Source organism: Lepisosteus platostomus, chromosome 12 (assembly GCF_059453375.1).
Source record: "Lepisosteus platostomus isolate fLepPlt1 chromosome 12, fLepPlt1.hap1, whole genome shotgun sequence".
Taxonomy (NCBI): Eukaryota; Metazoa; Chordata; class Actinopteri; order Semionotiformes; family Lepisosteidae; genus Lepisosteus; species Lepisosteus platostomus.
The window spans coordinates 13,768,208-13,793,720 of record NC_142622.1 but is presented as its reverse complement, the minus strand read 5'-3'; the positions used below and the strand labels follow the sequence as shown (position 1 = coordinate 13,793,720).

The window sequence follows — 25,513 nt, the reverse complement described above, 5'->3', positions numbered from 1 at the left end:
TATTACAACTGATTTTCCTTTAGTTGTATTATTTTAATCAATATGAGATCCACTGTAATAACAAAAGCATCATCCTAGTAGTTTACTTGTAAGAACAATGGTTATAAACAGGGGGAAGCCATTGGCCCATCTAAGCCATTTAGAAGTTAGTAGTTAATTCATCTTATTTGACGTTTCTTGAAAGCTTCAATATTATGGATGGGTAGCTTGTTCTATATTTTACTGAAAAGGTTGTGGAAGAAGTGCCATGTGTTAAGAAAATGTAATGGGCTAAATAGCTGCTGCTTATGGAGGTTTATGTGAGATAAATAACGGATGGTGGAAAAAACGTCTTTATTGCAGAATAAATGTTCTGGTCTTTCTGACTGTATTGCTCTTGGTATGAAACTTTACTTTTAGATTAACCCATGAACAAGAAAGGTCTTTGCAACAGCAAAAGTCTAAAAGAACATCAGTTTTAATAAACTGATAGCGCCTCTGGATAGAAACATACAATAACATTACTGATTCCACAGTACTTTTGTCCTGTAATTCATAAATGAATGAAAGCTGTGACAGTGGGAAGGGATTTCCTCCTGTGCACCACTACAGGGTTCTTTAGTTGTTCCCTCTCTACCTAAATACTGCATGAGAATGTATATCAGCACCACCTGGGTTCTTCATTGGAAACCCTATATTACATTCTCACATGATTTCCCTGTGTTCACTATAGAACCATGGCAGTAGCTGAAAAGATAAGGCCCTTTCTCATCTTTAGAGAGATTTCTATACTTGCTTAGAACCTCACCGTTCATTATATCTCACGGGCTGAAAGAACATAACCCGGAGTGACTACGCACCAGCTCTCTACCTCATCCTGAGGTATCAAATTCCCGCCAGTGGCAGCCAGAAATCTACACTGTTACATTTGGCTCCCAATGTGGGGCTGCCTTTACCTCATAGTCACCATGTCTGTTAAAAGAAGCTGTTCGAGTCCTCACTGCTTCTCTGACTGTCCGGAGAGAGGCTAATGAGCTACAGCTGTGGGATCAAGACACATTACACACACAGCTCTCCATGCTCCAGGACTCAGCCTCTGCCCAAACTCGCTACCTGAAAATGATGTGGAGACATACTGTACCTTTGAGCATTTGAGAGGACGACAGAGTGGCTTCAGTGGAATCATAACCTGTAGGCCAGCATCGTAGCCCCTTTCCTGTTTGGAGAAGCTCAGAAGGCGTATTACGACTTGGGCAGCTCTTCTGCCTCTGACTATGACCGTCTCAAAATGGAGGTTTTAGACTGGGAGGGGGTTGTGACCCATGTCCGAGCCCAACGTTTCCATTAGTGGCATCATGATCCCCAAGTATCCGCTCGCTCCCAGATGTTTAATCTCAGTTACCTGGCTAAAGACTGTCTGAAAACGGATACTTTATCACAGAACAAGATAGTAGAGAGTAAAAAAAGTTAAAAACAGAGAAAGTTGTCTGTGCACTGGGTAAACGTGGTGGAAAGGATGTCAAAGTCTCTCTCCTTCTTCTCCTCTTAGATATAGGAGAACAGAGGCTTTCTCATCCTGCACAGACCCCCTTGACAGTTGGGAAATGGGGATCTTAACAGCTGAATTTCCCAGAGACCAAGCAGAAGATCCTACCCTTACCCATGCTAGAGCCCAGGTAGTAGAACTGAACAGGAAACCTGTCGAAGGCCGCCAGAAGCATTCAATGTCTTTTATCACCAAGAACAGCCTCTTATATCAATGTAAGGGGGTGAACCAGAATAGACTTCTGGTACCTATGGAGCACCAACAGTTCGTACTCCAGCTAGCTCATTCAGATCTGCTGGGAGGGCGTCTCGGGGTAGACAAGATGTACAGTATGAGAGGGTCTTAAAAAGTTTTTTTGGGCCAAGCATATACGCTGACGTCAGGCGATAATGCACAACTTACCCTGAATGTCAGCTCAATTAGCCAAAGTCCCACTTACGCACACCGTTGAACCCCCACCCTGTGATTGAAGAGCCCTTCGTACATATTGCCATGGATATCTTAGGTCCCTTACCGAAAACTGCCCGGGGGCACGAATACATTAGTCATCATTGACTCACCTCCCGATATTCAGAGGCTATAACACTTTGGAGGGCTTTCAGCAAAAATATTGCTGAGATGGTAAATCTGTTCACCAGGGTTGGACTTCCTAAAGAAATATTAACCAACCAGGGAACTCCATTTACCTCTCGGCTGATGCGGGAGGGGAGGTCGCAGATCTTCTGAGAGTAAATATTTTGAGGACTTCGGTATATCACTGCCCAGACTGATGGCTTGGTGGAGAGGTTTAATAAGACTCTAAAACATAGGTCAAAGAAAGTTTCTCAAAGCAAAAAAAAGGACTAGGATCTACTTCTATCCCTGTTAATGTTCGCCATCCGGGAAGTGCCCCAAGCCTTGAATGGGTTCTTCCTGTTTGAGTTACTTTATGGAAGGCAAGCCCAAGGGATCTTCAACATTTCCTGAGAATCCTGAGAGATTGTGGCTCATCCCAGTTAAAACCATCAGTGGACCAACATCTCAGAGAAACACAGGACAGCCAAATATATATATTTTATAGATATAAGACGATAATTGTACTGTTCAACTTCAAACCTTTCAGCCCAGAGATCACGTAATGGTACTACTACCCACTCCTGAGTGCAAGCTTTACACTTGGTGGCTGGGTCCCTATGATGTTTGCAAGCAGACAGGTCCTGTAACATATAAAATCTATCACCCAGACCGTAAAAATAAGGAGAACATATATCGTGTTAATCTTTTGAAACCGTGGTGTGTGAATACAAAACCGAAGAGGGTGCCTCCTTCCTTATTGTCCTGTGTCTGTCCTGAGCACCTTTGTCACACCCACCTGTTCGTCTACCAGCCCAGTTCCTCGTCTCCTCCCCGTGTCTGTTCACTCCCTTCTGGATTGTACTGTCTGCATAGGGTCCTGAAAGACACATCGTAACAAGCAGAGCCAAAGTTAAGCAAAAGGCCCCTCCATTCTGAAAACCTCCAAGTTAAATATTGAATAAGCTGAGTTCTGATTGGTTAGGAGTTGATTGAAGATGATTTCCCAATGGCAAAGATGAATGATTTAATGAACCAATGGGGAGGGAGAAGAACCAAAGTCAGGAAGTGTGGAGCATAACATAAAAACAAACACATGGACCACACTGGGACGTAACAAACACATTTTAGAGGATGCATTACAGAAAATACCATGAATAAAACTATAATGATGAGAATATAAAATGCTTCCCAGATTTGCTGATTGAACAATGCTTTCACAATATGAATACTAATATTACAATTTACTTCTGTGCCTTATACATAGTTAGAATTTGTTTAGTAAAATTGCCCTTCTAAAAAGAACCACTACTTAATTGTCTCATAAGTTTATAATCAAATTATCCCATTTGTATGGTTGGTAAAACAAGATGTATTTACTTTAGGTCAGGACCCTAGTTCTCTCATGTTGTTCCCCTCCAGGGGGAAGAATATATGGACCTCTGTTAGTCTTTCTTGGTGCTACTCATGTGCTCATCACACTCATTACATCATCTTACTTACTTTATTCAGTCTTCATGAATCACCAGACATCGAAGTAATCCACTAATTCTCAGTCTTAACTTTCCTAGCTAGTCCTGTTTAGTCAGTAATACCTCCCTTTAACAAACTGCTGGATCCCTGACAGAGCAGCAGCCAGGTTAATGGCTTCTATTCTCTAAGACCACCCATCTATCTGATAATGGTAAGGTGCATGGGTTACCTGGAACTCAACCTGTGCAACCCAGACTGCTATCTTAGCTACAGAGAGAAGGTATGCTTGGCGAGTGATGCACGCCTTCTCCTGGTGCCAGTGCTTCACTCAGCTCTCAACGGAGCACTTGATTTTCAATGGACTTAAAGGCACTACTACACAGCCTGCCTGTCCCTGTAACATCCCTCAGTATAGCCAAAGTTGTATTTTCTGAAGACTCCTTAATCCATTAATGTTTTCCTGTGCTAATCATACTGTATGCAGACTGTACTAGCAACAAACAATTTAGGTAAAAATGTGTTTCCTGTATAAAGATATCGGGTTAGTGCGATGATATTGTAATATGGGCAGAGCAAGATGTGTATATGTATTGTTGCATAGCTGAAATTTTTGTTTGTTTTAGCATGTATTTACTTTTTGTTGAATATTATTTGTTTTTCTAAATTTTATGGTGAAACCAAAGAAAAAATTTCACCTTTTTGGATGGACAATAAAATTATATAAAAACTATAGCAAACAAGAAACGAATTCAGTCATTCTTAAATTTGATTGGTTGATATCATCACTTTATTCTTGGGTCTGCTAATATTGCATTTCTCTTCACAGAACTCAGTGCAGTGCTGCTTCAGGAGTTGGAAGGACAAGACAATCACATTGTGCTCTTTAGAATGTTATTACTCCCCCAAAGGAGAATCACTATTCACTATTCTATAATTATAATGGTGTGCCTAGCTATTAAATGTGCACTAAAGCGTCTCAGCCGCTGGGTAGATCCTTCATCCTGGAGAAAGATAATGTGCCCTGCAATGGCTAAAAAAACTATGAAGGCTGCCAATCATCACCTGACACTCTGGACTTTGTCACTACAACCATTCAAATTTGATGTTGTTCATTGTCTACGACTAATTATACTGCTGATTTTCTGTCCTGACACCTGAACACAGATTTGACTGATTAAGGACTGTAAGGGTAAAAGCACTTTCATTACTGTGATGGCTTTGAACACATTGACAGTCCTGACCCAGCTGACAGTTTTCATGACTCTAACTGCTCTTATCATACTGACTTTACTGACCAATTAGACTATTCAGACTGCTGTTGTCTAATGGACTACCCTCTCATTCCTGAAGGAGGGGGGAAGTAATGCAATGAAGGGCTGTTGCATGCCATTATTGCATGATCTCTGCTGAGGTCACACATACACTTTCATTATTATTTTACCATTTAATTCTGGGAAATTTAATTTCCTTTAGCTAGATATCTTTTTATTTATACCTTTAATTATGGTACATAAGTACTGTTAATTTAATTTTGTTTATTTGCTATTGTTTTTATTTTTTTTTACATACTTGTTGCAGACCTTGACTGTTGTCTGTTTATTCCACCATTTTGTGTTGGTATACAAACCCTTACTCACTTCTAGTCTAAATGGAGTGTTTACTGTCCATCAAGAGGAACTAGGAGAGGAGTTTAAGACATTTATCCTGGTACTTATGATGTATCATGTTTGTCTTGTCTTAGTATTTGTGGAGTATCCTTGTCTGTGTCCTGTTAAATAGCTTGGGTGATTATAGAGCTATTATTTGAAACTGCTGGTAAATTCCTTGGAAAAATTACCGTTAACTATTTTTGCTGAATTTCGTTTGGTTTTTTTCCCTTTGTAAATATATTTTTGTATAAAAACACTTTTAAGTACACATATTACACATTTTGGACACATATTACACTATTATTTGTCAAGCTATTATAATTTATGATTTTTGTGACTATGTGGTATAAGTCACAGAATTGATTTATTTAGTCAAGAATATATTTCCAATAGATATGTGAAATGTAAGGGATTTTCATTCAGTGATTAATCTGCTTCATTCAGTTACCAAAAAGTTTACAAATAAGGTGATATACTGTTCAGGGCATGGCATGATGTGCCTGTAAATGAAAATTTCGACAAAGAAGAACATATTGGTATTTTGACCTATAGTTCACAATAATTCTGTGAAAGATTGGGGCCAGTAAAATATATATTTAGGCCTGCTGCAGTAAACTCCTTAAATTGTACAAAATAACTTGACATTAAACACCTGTCACTGTAGAAATACAGGAATGATGCATATACTGCCTGTAGTAGTAAAATGGAGGCCACATTTATCTACTGATTCACTTGCTTCCCTGAGGTATGTTGGAAAAAAGCTAGATAGCAAATCAGTCAGCGCACAGGTTGTAATATCCACAGGTATCCCTGTAATACAGAATGAGTCAGACTCTGACATTTAAAATGTCTTTGTAGTTGTTGTTATACATCCATTACACTTGTTTGGGAGCTGAAGTGTTAACAAATCAATCTATTGTTAAAGTACCGAAATATCAGACATGCAATATTCTTTAAATATTCATACTTGGTGAATCATGCCTATCTTTTTCTAATAAGCCAATTTAGCCATTTTCATTTTAAGGTTGGTGTTTTTAACACAGGGTCAGCAGCCACTTCCTCAAACTAAGAGTTAGGAAAGGTAGTGTTCTGGTGACAAGGATCCAAAAGAAACAGCAAAGGAAAACAGAAACAGCTGTAATAATTTACAGTGTGTGTTTATGATTTCCGGGACTTTGGGGTCTTTTTACCTCCAACATATATATTAAATTCAAGTATCAGTGGGGAGCAAGCGCCAGTTAGTTACACCACCTGCTGACTTGGTGATTTATTTACCATTGGAAATTAGCCTTGATCTATTGTGAATAAAAGGCTTCTACAACAATCTGTTATCGGAGAACAGAATCTCTGTTGGCATTCATTCCCCCATTGACTCTCACATAGTGCGAAAGTGTCAGCTTTGAATACTCTGGCTCCCAGACTGATTTATGGTATGTCATACCAAATGCTTAAAATGTTCATAAAAGGAGTCTGAAGAATGAATTTCTTTCAGTACAGGTCTGGAGAGTATACAAAAAACACTTGTAAAGCAAAACATGCCGCTTTTTCCATTTGCAAATTTAGTTTTAGAAATTATGGAAATGCATTCAGCATTTTGAAATGTGCATTGAGAACTATAATTGACTATTGAAGAACACTTTGTTGTTCAATCAACACTTTGAATAGTGTTACAACAAATAGTGTTTCAAGTGTTAGAAATAAAAATGCCAGTAGTGCACTGTTCATTTTTTCATCTGTATTCACATTATTGTTTGTATAGCACTTTTTAATGTTTTTTTACTTCAAACTTCATCTCCTATTTCTAACTGGTAACGGCTTAGTGGCTAATTTAGTCAGATCCCTTTCCCTGAATATGTGATAAACTCTAAACCATACAGATGGCATGTTCAAATCCAGGCTGTGACTTCCGTCACTGTCTGTTCATAAATTAGAGTGGCAGCTGTGTCCAACTTCCAATAGGTATGTACTGTACTCTGCTGTTTCGATAATCAAAAAAGAAGAAATAAGATTGAAAAGCATTTCTTGGTAGGGTATTTATGTTGACAACAGAGGTCACAATGGCTCCTAATTAAATATTCATATTTCAATCCAAACTTGCTCATTTAAAATAGACATATAAACAACTCTTCTACTTCAAGTATATAAAAAAGTTGCTTCAAACAAAACTGCTTTGAGATTTTATTATTGTTAAACACACTATTACTGCTGTTACTGTATGTGAAATTGAAGCCACATTTAATCTTTTAAAAATATTGATGTAAAATTTGGGATGTGCCTAACTTATCTCCTAGTGTACAATTCAAATATTAACACCAGAATTAAATTGCATTTAAGTTACTCTAGGCTGGCATCATGGCACAGTGGTTAGCATTGCTCCCTTGTAGTGTTAGAGCCCTGGGTTCAACTTAGGAAAAGCTGACCCTGGTGTGAGTGTGTGAGAGTTTCTGTTTGTGTCAGTGCAATGAACTGGCATCCTGTCCAGGTTGTGTCCTGACTTGGGCCTGTTGCTTGCCAGTATTTGATGAAGTAGTTAAAATATTTAAGGTTTGGTTATTCTGCCATAAAAAAAAATATTTTAATAAATGCATCAAATGATTCTCTTTGAAAAAAGTCATTTAAATTTGAAGAACTATGCAAGCAACCATTATTATTTAAATTGAAATAGAATTCAAACAAAATTATGCTAGTATCATAGCTAATCCACCACACCACTAAAATAAAGAAGCCATTTAGTTTCTGTGTGTAACATAAAAAGTACTCACATCATATTGATAAGGGATAAACAATAGTTTTAATTATAGGTAAAGTGCATTAATTGGCACAGTCTTCCAAGTCAATGTGTTTCTACAGAAGCAAATGAATTCAAAGTTACAGTTTAACTACAAGCCCCATCTCATCTAAACTGTTATAATCAGACAAGGATGCAGAGAAATTATTAAATTCTCAAATTTAAAGGTCAGATAGGTCCAGTAAGCGCATGGTAATAAAAATTATATCAAGGTTATAAATTACATTTTGAATGCTAGAAATGTCAGTTCATTAACTATTTATAAATATGCAGATGTACAACACATTCTGTGTCATATTAAGACCATAGTATGAGGAAGTGTCAAAATAAACCATTTTAAATGTGGAAATACTGAACATTCAAAGAAAAAAAATGATAATGGAATTGAAAGAGTTTTAATCAGCGTTGACATTAAATTTGTGTTTCAGAATAAGATAGAATTGTATGTGGTCCCATCAAACAGACAGAAGTAAACTAAGAGTTATTCATTAAAAATATAATAAATGAAATGCAAAAAGGTTTAAAGTTTGTCTTGAAATTCAACTCAAACTCCAGGACTTCTATCATTAATATCTATCCATTTGTCACAGTCTCCTCCTTGCAGAGTTTAGAGACGTAGATAGAATATAACAATAACGATGGCACAGCCACAATTGCAAAGATGTGAAATGGTGTTTATTACGAGGAACTGTGTTCCCAAAGTCCACACCCCAAAAAAACAAAGTGAAAAATACAAACTAACCAGGAAAAAAAACAACACAAAGCTGTAGTACAATTATACATTAATTACTATAAAAAATAGATTGTTGTAGGCAGCTCCTTTTCTAGGTTAAACTCCTCCCCCTAGAATATTCCACTATAAAGCAAATAAAATAATTTTACAAAATAATAATCAGAATTCTGATACACACAATTCCCAATTAAGTACACAATTAAACAATGAACATATTACTACAAAAAATAAAATATCAAACTCCTTTTATGAACATAACTGTTGTTTAAGAAAATACGACCCCCTTTTAATGGTAACTTCGTACAAATTAATCTACGCATGCGCAATCCTGAAACAGGCACTACTAAGACAGCCCCCGTTGCCATATCAATGTTTGGGTCCTACAAGTTTGCGGGAGAAACTATTTTGCTGGTGAGAAATTCGAACAGCTTATTTATTTGAAACGTGAGTTGATCACCAATTTGGTTCATTTCACTTCTAAAGCAAAGCAAAGCAAAGGAAAACAGGTGTTTGGTTTGAGTTAATGTTTAATTTTGATAATACGGGAACAACTTTGCTTTACTCTGTGTGTACACCCACAGAGAAAGCAAAGCTATCCCCGGAATTCCAAACTGGTTTGTTTACGTTGGAAACTAGCGTTATCGCCTTTGTTTGGATAGTGAAATGTTTACGTATCTGTGTTTATGTGTTCATGTGGATACCTCACGAGTGCCAGGTGATCTGGAAACGGAGTCTCCAGTCACATCATTCCATTCACTATATAATCTCTAACATGATATTGTCTCCCAGTAAACAGCCATCCTCAGCTTCATAATAAAGGAAGAAAGTGGAAATCACAATTGGATGAGGGAGATGTGCTGTCTGCATACATAAGAAACAAAACTCTGCTATCAGGTATACAGTGACAGCAATGTAGTTCTTTCAGGAAACTCATTATAACCTCTAACACAGCACAGAGAGAAATATTGAAAGACTTTTTTTCAAAATAAAATGGGAAGATAGCCTGTTCCCTGAATATGATTGGAAAAAATAGCCAAGCAAGAACCTTGATTCTAAACTATATTAATGTAGATGCTGCTGAAAGACTTTATCCCAGGAGAGAAGTGCATGGACCCATTTGAAGATTAGCTTTGAGGCATCCACTCATGGTTATTTCCTGTGCCTTCAGGCACATTTAATGATGGAAAAAGACAGAAAACAAAAGTGGATACATTGAAATGAAAATGAAGGGGCCTATCAAACAAAATACCTATAAAAATGTTCATTTCCTGAAACTAGGAAGATATAACAATTCATATCTCCAACCCCTTTAGTAGAGGCACAGAGAAAAGGGGGGAGAAAAACGTTCAGCTTGCTGTTTCGGGACCTGAGGTTCACCTCAGTTTCATTAAGACGTTTGCATCTTTTTTCAGGGAATTTCGCCAGTTGTACTTGTTTAATTTCAACATGAACTCAAGGAAATTTTTACAGTTCCTGGGATGCAGCATGTGTTTCCATTTAATACTGGAAGCCACCCCATTTCTGGCTTAGAAATTCTGCGTTCCTGCTTTGCTGTGGTATTATTTAATGTTATTTGCAGTTTGTTTCTAGCAACACCCTTTCATCAGCTTTGATCTTTAACTTGACTTTTCAATGAAGCAATGCCACTTAGGCAAAAACAAACCCAAAAAAGTTTATGGCAATGGCATGGGTTTATAGAAGCAATGAAAACTATATATATATTAAGAGGTTATAAAAGTTATAAAGCAAACTGTGGCCTGTCCAAATATCTAAATCCTATGATGGTGTGCCTGTAATGCTGGAACAAGTAAGTTTTCATCTTCACAGCTTGCTTGCATCTATGAAGGAAATTCTTTACATGTTGAGGCGTATATTTTCTTAAACATTTGCTTTTCATCTTTTCAAAAACAAGCCATGCAGTGACTTTCCTGTTCAATTTGTTCTCCGCATTAATGTTGTAACTCATAGAAAGACAAATATTTAAGGTTGTTGCCTAAAGGAGAAAAAATAGTTTTACTTATTTTTAAAGATACACTGTACTAGCCTGACCACAATAATAAAATATGTGACAGCTGTTGTTAAGATTGCTTGATTCTTGTCAAGAATGAAGTAATATAGATCCATGAAATCAGCAGCAGAGTTCAGCCAAGATGATGAAGGGAAAACAATTGCAGACTGAATTATATTTTAAATCTTACTTGGACTCCCATAAAGAACAGAAAACATTCCATAAACTATTGATTTATGCAAATTTTTATTTTACGTTTATAATATGTAACAGCATATTTACTGGCATTTTATCTTAATTCTATCCATGAAAATGTTATCCCTTGTAACAGGTTAAATTCTCCTCTCAGTCATAAAGCTACAGATAGCATTCAAAAGCTAGACTAAGAAAGATAAAGCATGTGAGACTAGAGTAACCAAGTAACTTTTTGCTTATTTCTTCAAACACAGACTTGAAAGAGGATAGAGAAAAGCTATGTAGTGAGATACCACTGCTATTAGAAATGGGATAAAACTATTGATTGTATATCCATAATTACATTTTACAAGAAAGAATAACAAGAAAACTTACAGGACTAGTGAATATCCTGCATGATGGAGTGCACCCAACAGTACAAAAATGGCTACTTTACAAACAAGGTTGTCCAAACCAAATGATGAAAACAACCAAAAAAATCTGACTTGTCATCTTGAAATATAAAGACGTATAGTATCATTCCTATCATTACTAATTTTATTTTGACATCATCTCTCACCACAATCATTTGAAATAGAATTTACAACAAAATCTTGGAGGGATGACGCCAAGAAGAATGTAATCTCAGGCGCTTTGACTTGTAATCATTTACCGTATGATGCCATTTCTTAAACTTAGAAAAACTGTAAATAGAACCAGTAAGACTTTTCTCATTTGCATCCCTTCTGCTCCTCCCAATCTCCACATTTGCAGCTGCCCTATTCGTTAACCTCTCACTCTGCATGGGGGGGCCCATGCAGCCTCCTCATCCTACAGCCGGGGGGTTGGCACTCAGTGAGTTGAGACACATTTTATCATGACGATGCATTCAATAAATATTTTAAAACAATTTTGCTTTGAGAAACAGACAAGAGAAGTCTTTCACAACCTGATACACAGCTCATAATTATCAAAACAACAGGAGTGGACCCTAGAGGGAGTATGGTGAAAGGGTTAAATGAATTGTGAACCTTTATACTGTAAATGAAAACATTATGCAAGAAAAGCACGAAGTGGTCAGACTCTGATGTACTGTATAGTCTGAGCAGTCGTTCCCTATACTGATTCTAGGGAACAATGTAGCTTTTGCTTTTTTTTTTCTACCAGCCAAGTTATAAATCACAGGTTGACTCATTGTACTTTTATATTTGAGGCAGATTTTTAAATGTACTGTATATCAGTTCTTAAAATTTGCAACTGAAGTCACACCTGTACTGATTTCCAGGTTTTGCAATGTCTTTCATTGATTGTCTTAGCTGAACTGTAAATGTAATTGGACTTAAGCAAAAGGAAAAACAACACACGCTGTGAAAATATCTGAAATATTCCCATCTACATGAAATACTGTATGCTGAAGCTTTTGGAAGTTTGAACCGGAGTATTTTTTTAAATCAAAGACTGAGTGGAAAAGCAAATAACCAGAAGTGTAAGTAACAAATCAGCTAGTGTCATTAATTAACACCACATAAAACTTACAGTATGAATGGTTATAACTGTGAGTTAGTCCAGGAGTCCAGCTCATTTGGTAGTTCATTGATTCAAGGGTTATTAAAAGAAACCTAGATTACAATTTCAACAACATAGCTTTGTAGCTTGATCCATATTCTTACATAAATGCCTCCTGTTCTCAGTTTTAAATGCAGTTGCATATAGTTCCATTTGTGTCCTCTGGCCTGTGTTTCACTGCTTTATTATGAAGATGTCCACAGGCTTGACTTTGTCAATCCTTTGAGGATTGTGGAAACTTGTATCATATTCCCTCAGAGTTTTCTCTGTACAAGGCTAACAAAAGTCAGTTCCACCAGTCTGTCAGTGTACACACCAGAATGAATCTGGTTATTTTCTCTGGACTGATTTTAGAACAACAATATGTATTTCTAGAATGTGGTGACCAATATTTTACACAATATTTTAAATTATGTCTTTCTAGTAGTGTATATTATAGAATTTTAACACAAAATGTCTGGATTTAAATTCTATAGTTTGACTATCCTATCATTTTGTCTTCTGTTTATTGCTTTCCCAAATTCACAGGAAAAAAAATGTCAACATAAACACTTCTTACTCCTTTTTCATATAATTTGCAAACCTGACTAGTTTACTAACTACATCAATTTATATACAGTACAGTATATAAATTAAAATTAGAAAAAACTAGTTCTAGTACAGATCCATAAAATCTGTTATGGATTTGTGAGACTTGATGCTGGTATCTTTTATAACAAGAAGCAAGCCCAGTAAGAATATTCAGGTATTAATATAAAAACAATATACTTGTCTACTAGACATTTTTGTAAATAGGTTTTGCAAAATAGAGTATTCAAAAATAATAGGCATCAGTGGCTGGTTTCATTCTTCCCAAAGAAAAAAAAATGAAATGAAGCATGTTATCTGCTCTTAAATGTCCAAAGATAAAAAATGGTAAATCAAAATCTACAAATCCTCATGTGCTAGTATCAGCTTTCCTAAGCTTATTGCCCGTATCTCTTTCACATCTGTTATTCTGTAGATCACTAAGACACTGACAACCCAGTAATTGGCAACACAACAAATCTCTCTATTATGTTGTGCTCTATGGACCCAAACGTAAAGACACTGGTACATTTTAAATCAATCTTTCAATACTACCAGGTGCAGTTTCGTTTCTTGTGAAAAATTATAGCAAGTGACTAAATAAAAGGTTTATTTCAAATTAATCAATCATATCTGAACCTTATTTGTATTATTTTTTCTCCCTTTCCTATTGTAAAGTCTGTAAAAATATTGAAATATTTATGGATATACATATCAATTGTGAATCTGGGCATAATTCATTGGAAAACTGTATTTCAGAATATTATAATGAACTTGTATTTCTTGACAGGAAAATACATCAGCATAGCTGCATTTATTTGTTGCTCAATTATATAGATTTAAGAAATGAAACTTCATGCTGTGCTCTTTAGGTGGGAATGGTATGTTCAGTTCATCCTTGGATAGAATTTGATCGACAGTCCTTCAGGCATTTCCAAGAACAAATCCAAAAGACCAGTCATGTGCTCCTTCTGGTTTGCAGCCACTTTCTAGTTCCAAAGGATTATTATCACCATTAAAGACTCATAATGAATGGGATATTCAGTTGTGTTAAAATCAATTAGGAATAATGTTTTCTTTAATTATTCTGTGTATTATGAATAGGTGATGAAAAACATATCACTGTTTCTGTAGATTTTAACAGGATTTGTGTCATCCTACCTTGCTTTTCAACTTTTCTTGACATTTATATAGATGAAATAATTAGATGAAAGTCATGTTCCAGGTTAGGAGTGGCTACAGTTCTTTATTTGAAATAGAAAAAATGTAGATTCAAGTCCCAGGTAAACACTGTTGTTCTATCCTTAAGCGATGCACTTCAGTAAAATGTACAGTTCTATGAATTATTTCAAATGTAAATTAGTTTAAGTAAAAAAAACATCTGTAATATATTGTTCAAAAAGTTTAAGTCTCAATTATTGATTTAAGATGAACACATACTAGTTTTGGTAAGTCATTACTTGTACCTTAAAAAATAAAAAGAGTAGAAAGTCTTAAGTTTTTACTTTTACGTTTTGCATATCCAGTGCTGTAGGTAGATCTATTGTTTTATTTTTTACTATAATTTCTTTTAAAAAACTGGTCACATTTGTATAGTATATTCTATAGTATTTCTTAGCTTTTCCTTGTCAGAGTTCACTTCTTTTATTTCAGCTTCTAATTCATGAACCTAAATTGCTTGAGACTTGATTTAAATATCTAGAAGCACTTCACATTTACACAGCAATGTGTTTCTGATTTGAAAATTCTTCAGTGATCAACACAGCCAACTAACATGAGATGTGACACATCACATTTAGTCAACATCTGCTGAACTTGCATCTGCAAGAATGCCAAATGTGGAAGGGAAATGCAATTTGTAACAGAGGCAAATAATTAAAAGTGTCAGAAGCTGTTCTCTTTAAACCTTAAATAATTTTATGTGAAAAGGCCAATTTCTTTTTTTCCTAGTCCAGTTTGCATGCAGATGATACATTTGTTATACTTACTAATCAACTGAGAGGCGTGAAGGCTGGGGGAGTTTAGATGGAAACGAGTTTGAAATTGTTTCTCTAACCACACAGGCGACATCTTATATGGTATGAATGAATAGACTAGGACTGTCATTGCAGATACCTGTTGACCTCTAATTCATCCTGATTGTCTTTTGCCTTTCTAGGGAGCATAAACGGATGTTCAATTCACTGAGTTATGACATTAATGCAAATTTGAACTTGAATTCTAAACCTGTGGCTTTCTACATCAATATCACTGTGAAAAGAATCAGTTCAAATGTTACAATATCATTTACTATTCTATTGGTTGCCTGGGTTTATTATGCCAGTGGTTGGCACAATGAATGTTACTTTTAAAAACCTCAGGTAAACAGGATAGTCTGTTTTTTTACAGTCAAGCAAAACTGAACATACTGTGACAGTGTTTGGATATCAGGACTGTGTTTTACGCTGGCTTTAGGTCAATACCCCTGCAGGAGGAAGAGGGTCAGTGTAGAATGGCTCTGTAGCTATCTTGTTGATTTAAGATTTTAAGGGCAAGCAGTTATGCTCAAAGGGGAGAGTTCAATTCTCTTGTTTAGGGAGAGAAAGAGTTTGCGCATGAGCTGGAGTGCTACACGTGAGATTCTGAGTTAAACCCTGCAACAGCCATGTGAGTATCTAGCATTAGGCATTCAATTAGGAAAGCAGGTGTAATTAATTAGCTAGTTCCACCTGGCTGTCAGGGAGGAGAATGAGAGAGAGACGCGTTCCCTGTTATCTTGAGACCTCTAGTGGGAACTACCCAAGTCAAATGATGGGGGATAATTCCGCTGTGTCACAATACCCTTGTTGAATGTTGGGCTTATTAAACACAGAGAGTGAAGCAAAGGATTTTAGTTCTGTGATATTATTATTCAGTATAGACTTTCTTATATCTTCCCCACTGTGATGCCCCACTGTGAAGCTGCAGATGCTGTTGTGTCCACCCTGTGGTGATGGAGCAGGGTTTGTTGCGGCCATAGTGGCCCCAGGCCAAGCCTCAGCTCTGCACTGATTATCAAGGGGGGCAGGGTCTGCAAAGTACCCGGCTGCAGTGAGAAGTCACACAGGAGCAGGTGCTCTGGGGTATTTTAACCCCGTGTAGTCTCTTCTCTGTGATCCAGCATTGCAGTACTACTTCACACCCAGCATTTCCCAACAAAACCCTTCCTGTTCCTGTTTTCCTGTGTCCTGAATTTCCTGGACTCCACCTGGGAACACTTTTCTCCTCCAGCCTGCTATGTGGGGAAGGGAGGCCAGGACCCAGCTTCAGACCGGACTCAGTAGGCATCTCTCTCAGTTTGGTCTCTGGTGTGCCTCCTTAATCCACTCTGGAGGCATGCACTGGCGTAGTCTTTACATGCCTGACCCCAGAGCTGGACCCCTCAGCACTGCACCTTGGAACAAAGCACAACGTCTGACCCTAGTGGTTATCCCCTTCCTGTGCTTGTCATCCTTGCACTCCTTCCCTGAGTTCCACTTTGGCCCAGTTTAGGAATTCCAGACCCATTTGCAGGTTCGAAGCTCCAGACATGACAGCCCGGCCCCTAGGAGTCCAGACAATCCCATATGGGCTGGCTGTGTTCTGCGCTAGCCTGCCTAGCACCAGTGGTGCAGTGTGCCAGCCACTCCCCCTTTATTGTCATGCCCTTGCTCTTGGGTCTGTAACACCTCCATGATCAGCCCCATAGTTCCAGGGGGCGACATCTTGTAATAGTCTTCTGTTTTATTGCTGTTCAAAATGAAAAATATCAAATCCCTACAAGCTCAAGTTATATCTACAGTATCTTTTCAAAATTAAGTCTGGGAAGATCCCATAGTTCCATTTTCTTAAGGAATTCTTTTTTAATAATTAATCTTAATAGTAGTATGGATTGATTTATTTGATTAGCATACAAATACCACTTTATCCAGGCTGACAAGGCTCAAGCCTCTTAATCTTGGTTATGAGAAGGCAGGTGTATTCGTGACAGAATTCAAGCAGATACTCCTTTGGCCAGCCCACTTAATTATAAATAATATTTACTACTGAAATGTCATTTTCTGCTGTATTTTTCTGAACACAACTATCCATGATTCAAGAATAATGTTAAATAAAGCATAAGATTGCCATATGCCATAAACTGGACTAGAAGGAATAAGACCACCATTCATTACTGTTTTAAAGTGAGTCGAGTATGATTGTATAATTAGTTTACATGGAAGGTAGGTGGGATTTAGTGTACAAAAAGTGTAAAGAAGATATTTTGAATATATATAGGAATTATGTACAAAACAATTGAAATGAAAAATGTTTCTAACAATGGAAAATCCATAAATGCCAATTCAGTTCAATTCAGCCAATTAAAATTAAAATATAAATTTAACTTTTTTGAACAAATGATTTGCAAAACTTTTTCTATAAAAAGTCTAATCAAAATACGTGCTATAGTACAAATTTAGAAATAGAAGAAAAACAGAGTATTTAAAAAAAGATTTAATACCGCGTCATGATGTGATTTTTTTTTTAAATAGAGAAAAGCTTTACAGAAAGAAGAACTGGTGGTGAGATCAGTAGGCGTTAATGAATTAGTGACTTATGGGGTACACTTTCTGGTAGTATCAAACACATACCCATTGCTGCTTCAAAAGCTTAAGTAGTGCATAATCTCTCAGCAGCTTAATCGGCACTGATCTGAGGCTTTTCACTCCTTACTAGAAAGCAAATAATCAATCAACGCTCACCCTTTCTTTTCCGCCCTTCCTCAAACCAATTAAAGTAAACTCCAGTTTTCCGGCAGGATACCTCCAGAGCCACAGCTGCTTTTTGTCTCTGGCCCTTTACCTAGTCTTCCCTGGCCCCATTATGGACGTCCGAGGGGAAAAGAATCAATGAGTCACTTTAACTCTTCTATAATTAAAGCAATTCCTATCATGCAAATCACCCATGACAAAAGCAAATGGGGAATTTATTAACATGAGTTGAAATCAGCCATGCAGAGCAGGGGCTAGCATTAACATTTCTATCCTTATCTGTGTTTTGGTAGGGAATTATAGCATTCTTTAGCTTAACAAGCCACAGACATGCAGCTGGTGACCTTTCTTTGTATGTTATGCCGTTTACTGACCTAACAATGAAAGTACAAAAAAAGAAAGAGATGGTGAACAAACCAGATAACCATCTTACCAAAAAATGTATATAGTGTATGAGATATTTAAGTGAAAGCAAAATCACTGCAAAGATGCAGTGTTTTACAATTCACTTGGCTAGGCCTGTCCTTTTTAGGTGTTTTATTTTTCAACAGCTTGATGTGAACCAGATGGGGTTTTCATTATTAAGATAACGTTCAGAAACCATGCTTTACTTTTCCACAACCCACCAATTTCCTTTTGATATCTATGCCAAAAGAAACCTTAGAACTACAGTTAAGAGTCCACTCATCAGTGTCACAGCTTATTTATTTAATAGATTTTTACAATTTTAACTGGTTTTACATTCAATAGTGAAGATAAATAAAAATATCTGCAAAAATTCAGTTTATATAGAGGCTACTGTATCTACTGTACATTATACATCAACAAGGAACTCCTTTTTCATTCAAACATTTTATAGGAATTATATGCAGCTTTATAAGTATCATTTGAGGAATAATGGGTTTAAGTTAAGTGTTTATTAACTAAACTTATGTATTGTACAGTGATTTGGTAATAAAATGTTTTTAACAATCAGTTGATTCAAGCACTCAATACTGGAAAAACAATATTCACTGAATAAGAAATTCTCTATAACATTATTGTGAACATTAAAAATAAAACGATAGTAACTGTTAAAAGAACTCATGAGAAGCAGCTCACATAGAATTTATAAAGTGCTTTTATTTTTCAGAATGAAAACTTGTGAATTATTTTTTTAGATGGTCTTGTGATGTTGGTTTTAATTTAATTGTATTACCATTCTTGTATTTTTCTTGCACTTTAGCAATTTTTTCTCACACTTTATTTTGAAGCTATATATTATAGTAAATTAGATCCACTCTTAGAGCTCTGTGAAAGCACAACTATCACAACTTCTTAATATACTGATGGAAAAAAAAATGCAACACCTCCACCTCCACTCTGGCCCTCCTGTCTGCATGGAACAGGATGAAGAGTGACTTATCCGTGAAGAGGACCTGATGCCACTGCTGACAAGTCCATTGCAGCCTCTGTCTGGCCCAAGCTAGTCAGGTGAGACGTCTAGGAGGTGTGAGCAGAGGACCGCTGACAGGTCGCCAGCAACATGGAGCCTCACTGTCCTGTCACTGGTGCGGACATTGTGTCTGCTGGCAGTTTCAGCAGCAGTACGGGTGGCAGATCTGAAATTATCTCTCAGGTGGACCAGTCTGATGTGTTTTGGACGGTCATCTGTCCTTCCGGTCTGCTGAAACCTTCTCTGCAGTTGGGACACAGTGGAGTGGCCTATTCCATAGTGTCTGGAAATGCTGGCATATAACATGCCTGCCTGCAGCATGCCAATGTCCCTCTCCCTTGCTTATGGTGACATTCAAGGCATTATGTAATACACAGAAAACTGACTAAGTGAGGCCTTTTTCTTGCAGTGACCTAAGCTTTGAATTAAGGCCTTTTTAAAGGTGACCTGATCAGGCATTGTTCCACCTGGACCTCATTGGGTAAAAGTGCACCTCACGAGCTTCCATGTGATTGGCATGCTGCAATGTCTCACTGCACAAGCTGTATTGCTGGTCAGAGGGCTTAAAACAAATTGACAACTTTTTGTGAAAGTACATAAGCTATAACTATAGTATTCTCATTCCAGAAAATGTTTTGTTTCATTTTCCATCAGTATATATGGTTTTGGTTATCTCCACATGTTGCTAGAAATGTCTAACACACCTGTAACTTTTTTTTTATTAGGAACTTTTAACACTTAAACCACTTTAGCCTAAATTTTGGCCTTTTGGCAAAAAAATGCAGTTTATACTAGGGCCAGACAAAGGTTGTGTGGTGCAGAGTAGGAAAATAATAAGTCGGATAAGTATTGAGGTGCCAAGCCATGTAGTATGGAAGCCCGTTTCCGCCAGGGAGTAAAAAAAAAGAAGTGCTATGGTATCTCAGAATTGCAACTTTATCTCAGAATTCCGACTTTATATCTCACATTTACAACTTTGAAATGCCCACATTTCATTGTATGTCCTCTTATTATTATGGGTTCAGGTTCTAGGGCTTGTGCCCTCGCCGTTCCCACCCTAGTTCATGCCTCACTGCATTGGCTCGATCCCAGGTCTTGCCAGCTGAGCTAAAGAAGACTTTCTTTTTTAAGTAAAAAAGGAATTGTACCAAAATTGTTTTGGATAGATTTAAAAAATGTTATCGTTAAACATTTAAAGGTAAATGTTAAATTTAAATATTTTGATATTTTATATGTTTATATTTAGATCTGATTTGGATAAAGGATATGTTTTTATTATTAATCTGTTAATTATGTTGGCGAAATACTTCATCCACAAAAGTGAATGGTGTAATACTGCTCCCTCTATTAATGCTTTTAAAGTACAATTCCTTTTTTACTTAAATTCTATTAGAAATTTAAAGAATCAAAATGCAAGACATACAATGGAAATATGTAAAAAGTTGTATGTAATATGTAAAAACTTAGTTTCAGCTTTTATAATTGTGAATTCCTCTGGATGTGAAGTGTCTATTTCTGTATCTTTTTCATATTCTGTCTCCTTTTTTGTATTTCTGGTGTTTACATAAAAACTTTTTTAAAAAGCCCACCGTCCACTATTCCATCCAGGTTCTATGGAAGCCTCCCTGATGGAAATGGGATTCCATAAAAGCTCCTTTATGATTTATGAATATAGTGTAATGGAATGGCCAATATTCAGGTTGTACGATCTGGTTGCAGTGTGTCGACAGCACCGCCCTCCCCTGCGCATAACAGGGATGCTGGCCGCCAGGGCTAAAGAAAGTCTTCTTTAGCTCAGCTGGCAAGACCTGGGTTCGAGCCAATGCATTGAGGCGTGAACTAGGGTGGGAGCAGCGAGGGCACAAGCCCTAGAACCCGAATCCGTTTCAATAACAAGAGGACAGACAATGAAATGTGGGCATTTAGAAGTGGCAAATGTGAGTTATAAAGTTCTAATTCTGAATTTTTAAGTTGCAATTCTGAGATTTTAAGTCGGAATTGTGAGATACCAAAGCATGTTTTTTTTTACTTCCTGGTGGAAATGGGCTTCCATAATGTAGAGCCTTTCAGATGAGCATGAGGATTTTTAAGTCAACACAAAACCTGATAGGAAGCCAGAGCAAGGAAACCTGAAAAGGAGTAATGTGATCACTTGCACATGACTTGATCAGGATGATGGCTGCAGAATTCTGGACGTCCTTTGTTCAGTGTGGGTTTAGTAGATACCCCCAGTGTGTAGGGCACTACTTTAATCAGTTCTAGAAAAAATGAATATGTTGACCAACTTTTCTGCTCCAGTCAGAGACAATATAGGAGATCAAAGAATGATGCTTTTATAATATTTTGCACATGTGAGTCAAATGTCATGCCTGGATCAAATACCACCCCTAAATGCTTAATTTTAGATTGAAATTCAAGTACAGTGCCATCCACAGATAGTGATACTGCATTGGCTTACATAGTTGATGGGAGGTGCCGAGAAGAATGACTTCAGTCTGGTTGCAGATTAAATGAAGGAAGTATTGAGTTATCTACAGTAGGTAATTATGTCAGAGATGCAATTAGAGAGTGCAAAGACAGTCACCTGTTTCAGGACCTATAGCCACCCTTTTTAAATTTTGGAAAGTCACTTATTGAAAAATAAAGATGCTGTAGGTAAAGATTGTATTGATTTCATTTCACTTTTTAACTTTTATTACTTTATTTTTCTTTTTTACACAGTTGGTTTTAAATACTTAACAATAACATGAGTTTTAAAGAGAAGCATATAGATCATATGATTTCTCTCTTTATTCTATAATTTTGTAAAAGATATTGTAATAGAAAAATCTATCTGCTGCTCACTGTAGCACTCCCACAAACAATTACAGTACATGCACTTCACAACTAGGCCACTATTTAAATACACAGTACACTTAATTTATATTACTTTTAAACATTATATTTAGTGATTTGTCTCATGGCTGCACCCAAGCAATTAATCATATGCTAGATTTGCTGCTATGTAAAAGTTAATCCAACATACATTATACACAAATTTGGCATCCCCTGACTTAGGCCTCAAGGAAACGGAGCGTCTCAACTAGGCTGTCTATATAGGTGCCTGCATCAGAAATGTTCTCTCATGGGAGGGACTTGAAAAGGTGTTGAACATGCCACCGGCAGATCAGTTTGGATCTGAATGTGGGATGCTACATAGCATAGACGGTACGTGGTACATTGCATTAAAAGTATTTCTTTTATTTTGTGTGTATAGTGAACATTAAGTATTGTGTTACCTGGTACTTCTACAAGTTTGTTGATTCTTGGGGGGAGTCGGAATCATTAAAACAACAATGCGCCCAGGTGCTACTGGCAGCTTGTCCTTCAATTGCAGTGGGCAGAGATCTAAACATTTTTTTTTTTTGTGCTAGGGTTGGATTTGAATCCATTCCTCCACAGAAAAGTTAATCTCCATATTACAATAATCCACACTTTATAATCCAACACTGAGATGTACCTCGTACAGCAATGGATGGGCTCCCTGTGTTTTTTTTATTATAAATGATGCACAGTATCATAGTTAATTGATTCTGTAGGTTTTACATGTGTTGAAGTAGCTTGCAAATACCTTGCAAGTTAATCAAAATAATTCAGTTTGGAATACATGTCATGCATTCCATTTAAGAAAGACCCAGGAAAATATTACAAACAAGGAAATCCACCTGAGATTTGAGAAGAATTGTGTTTTATATTACATAAGTGAAGTTGCTTTATATGTTTAATCTCATTTTTTTGTGGGTAATCCATACTTTAAAGGCAAACGTGTACAGTATTTGGCCTCCTGAAAGAAATATGATAATCTGTTGATTCTGTGTTAACACACAGGCCGAATGCAAAGGAAAAAAAAAAACATTTCAAAAGTGTTGACAATTAAAGTATATAGTACATTTGGTATGTGAAGAATAGCTACCAACCAAAGTCTTATATTTTCAGAAGTTCTATGATTTTAGTATGACACGAAATAAAAAGTGAATGGAATCATTCACCGAGTCATAAAGCATGTAATATGGGACTTCCAACTATTCACTTATTGTTCCACTGAGACATTTTAAAGAAAGAACAAAAAAATTAGGACATACCTGTACATATGTGCCTGAAATAATTTATATACATTTGAAATTGTACTTTGTATTTTGTTTCAAACAATTCACAACATCTCTTAAAAATCTGAGTGAAGAATCTTTAAGTTTAAATGCATTTCTACAGATACTGTTTAAAAATGGTAAAGAAGGCAAGCAACTGTTGTAACTCTGAGTGAATTCTATTCATATATTTAAAAGAAAAGATTTATTTTTATAAGCTAATGCTTTGTGTTATTAACTGCATTTTGTATTACAATACCATATCAGTTGATATTGTCAAATTGAATTTGATTAAAAGAGAATTAAATACATTTACAAGCTTTTCTGCATTATCCTTACTTGGATGAATTCCTGAAAGATAAAACAATTGACTAGGTTGGTGTTGTTTTTTCCTGTTGCTCTTCTGAAACTATATCTTATAATATATAATATTGTGTGGGTAATACACTAGTTACATATCGTGCATATTACACAAAGGTAACAGTATACTCGTTATTAAATTGCACATTGTTAAAAAGTCTCTTTTTACTTTTTTACTGCTTTTTTTTTCTTTAAGGTTATATTGATAACATAGCCTTAAATGCCACCAACATATATTTACTAAAATAAGTATTCTGTGAATCCAAGCTGATTCACACTACCGAAACCAAAAATGAACTTAAATCTGCATGTTAAAAATCAGTAGTAGTGGAATTAGTTTTGAAGCACAGACATTTCATAAAATGTTTTAATACCATGTTAATATATAAAATGTTAAAACTTCTGAAGGAAGTTAGTTTCTTACAAATGGCCATGGATGTTTTAAATACATTAAAATGCTGTTTAGAATACTTAAGATGTATGTAAAAAATTTAGAGTGCTTAAAATGCTGTACATCTGTGTTTAAATTCAGGAACACTCTGTGGCTTTTTTGTAATTATTATTGGTCAAAAAGCAACAAGACAACCACAGTTACATAGGAATGAAACTAGGAAAAGAATGGAGGACATTGCATGTGCAATATAAAGAAGCATGAGAAGACCTACTGTATAAGCTTTCACATTAAAAGTGCCCATGTGAGGTCTCACCTGTGTTTAAAGACTGAGAGACATGGGCTGTGGCAACCTGATCTGTCTGAAAATGTTTCCTGGCAAGATGTAGGGTGTAAAACTGTCTTAACACCAGTTATTATTAAGTTTCATTACCAAACAGATGCTCAGTTAGTAATTGTCCTTGCATAAGGGGAACACTGGATTTTCCTTTATTGCATTCTTAAGCACTTGCACATTCTTCATAATACTGCAACAGGATGAAAGGAATCCTATCTTCAGCTTGTGTAAAGTGTGGTTTCTGAAATACAAATAAATTTACTGTCTATTTCTTTTGTGCTGTAATTTCCCAAATTAGGTGGGAGGGTTTTGGGCTGGGGGCAGTTAAATATCCAGTGCAGTCACGCAAACTTCTTTTTGAAAAGCTTAAGAAAACCTTGGCCATGTCGATTAAACTCCTGATAGCTGTAACAGCTGCACAATTTGCTTCAGTATTTAGTCCAGAAAAGGCCTTGTAGAAAAATATGAGCACATGTGTGTGTGTGTGGGGAACTGTTGGGCATAGCATTTGGAGTTTGTTAACCACTTTAATAATAAGAAGATGCACAGTCTAAAAACTCAGGGAAGATGCTGAATTCAACAGAAATTTTGAATACAAGTTCAGCTTTGGTCCTCATCCACACTTTGGGGGTGCAGGTTCAGATCCACAGTTTGCAAATATGGTGATTTGTTATATTTCATGATGCAAATAAGCAATTAAAAAGGGTATATAATCCACAGTAATAAAGAAACTTTTTTGGCTGAGCAGTAGCACTGTGGCTAAGGATCTGCGCCTGTGGCTGGAAGGTTGCCGGTTCAATTCCCGCGGCCGGCAGAGGAATCCTACTCCGTTGCGCCTTAGCCCCAGTTGCTCCAGGGGCGCTGTACAATGGCTGACCCTGCGCTCTGACCCCAAGCTTCTCTCCCTGTCTGTGTGTCTGTGTCTCATGGAGAGCAAGCTGGGGTATGTGAAAAGACAAATTTTTTCCTAAAGTTTTTTATTTTTTTAAAATTAAATTGTATATGGCTAATAAAGTGATCTTATATGATACTGTAATCAATCCTGATATAAATTTTTCCAATTTACATGAATAAAAGTAGTAT

At 36.5% G+C, this 25,513-nt stretch overlaps 1 protein-coding gene across 1 annotated transcript in view; it reads left to right on the top strand.

The window, feature by feature from the left end:
* The first annotated feature begins 9,086 nt into the window (after window positions 1-9,086).
* LOC148651125 (uncharacterized) overlaps window positions 9,087-25,513 on the top strand; it is a 43,972-nt gene continuing 27,545 nt past the window's right edge. Inside the window, exons 1-2 of the mRNA XM_088601027.1 lie at window positions 9,087-9,164; window positions 11,677-11,757. Coding sequence (XP_088457153.1) covers window positions 11,706-11,757 — 52 coding nt within the window. The 5' untranslated portion in view covers window positions 9,087-9,164; window positions 11,677-11,705. The remainder of the gene's footprint in view (window positions 9,165-11,676; window positions 11,758-25,513) is intronic.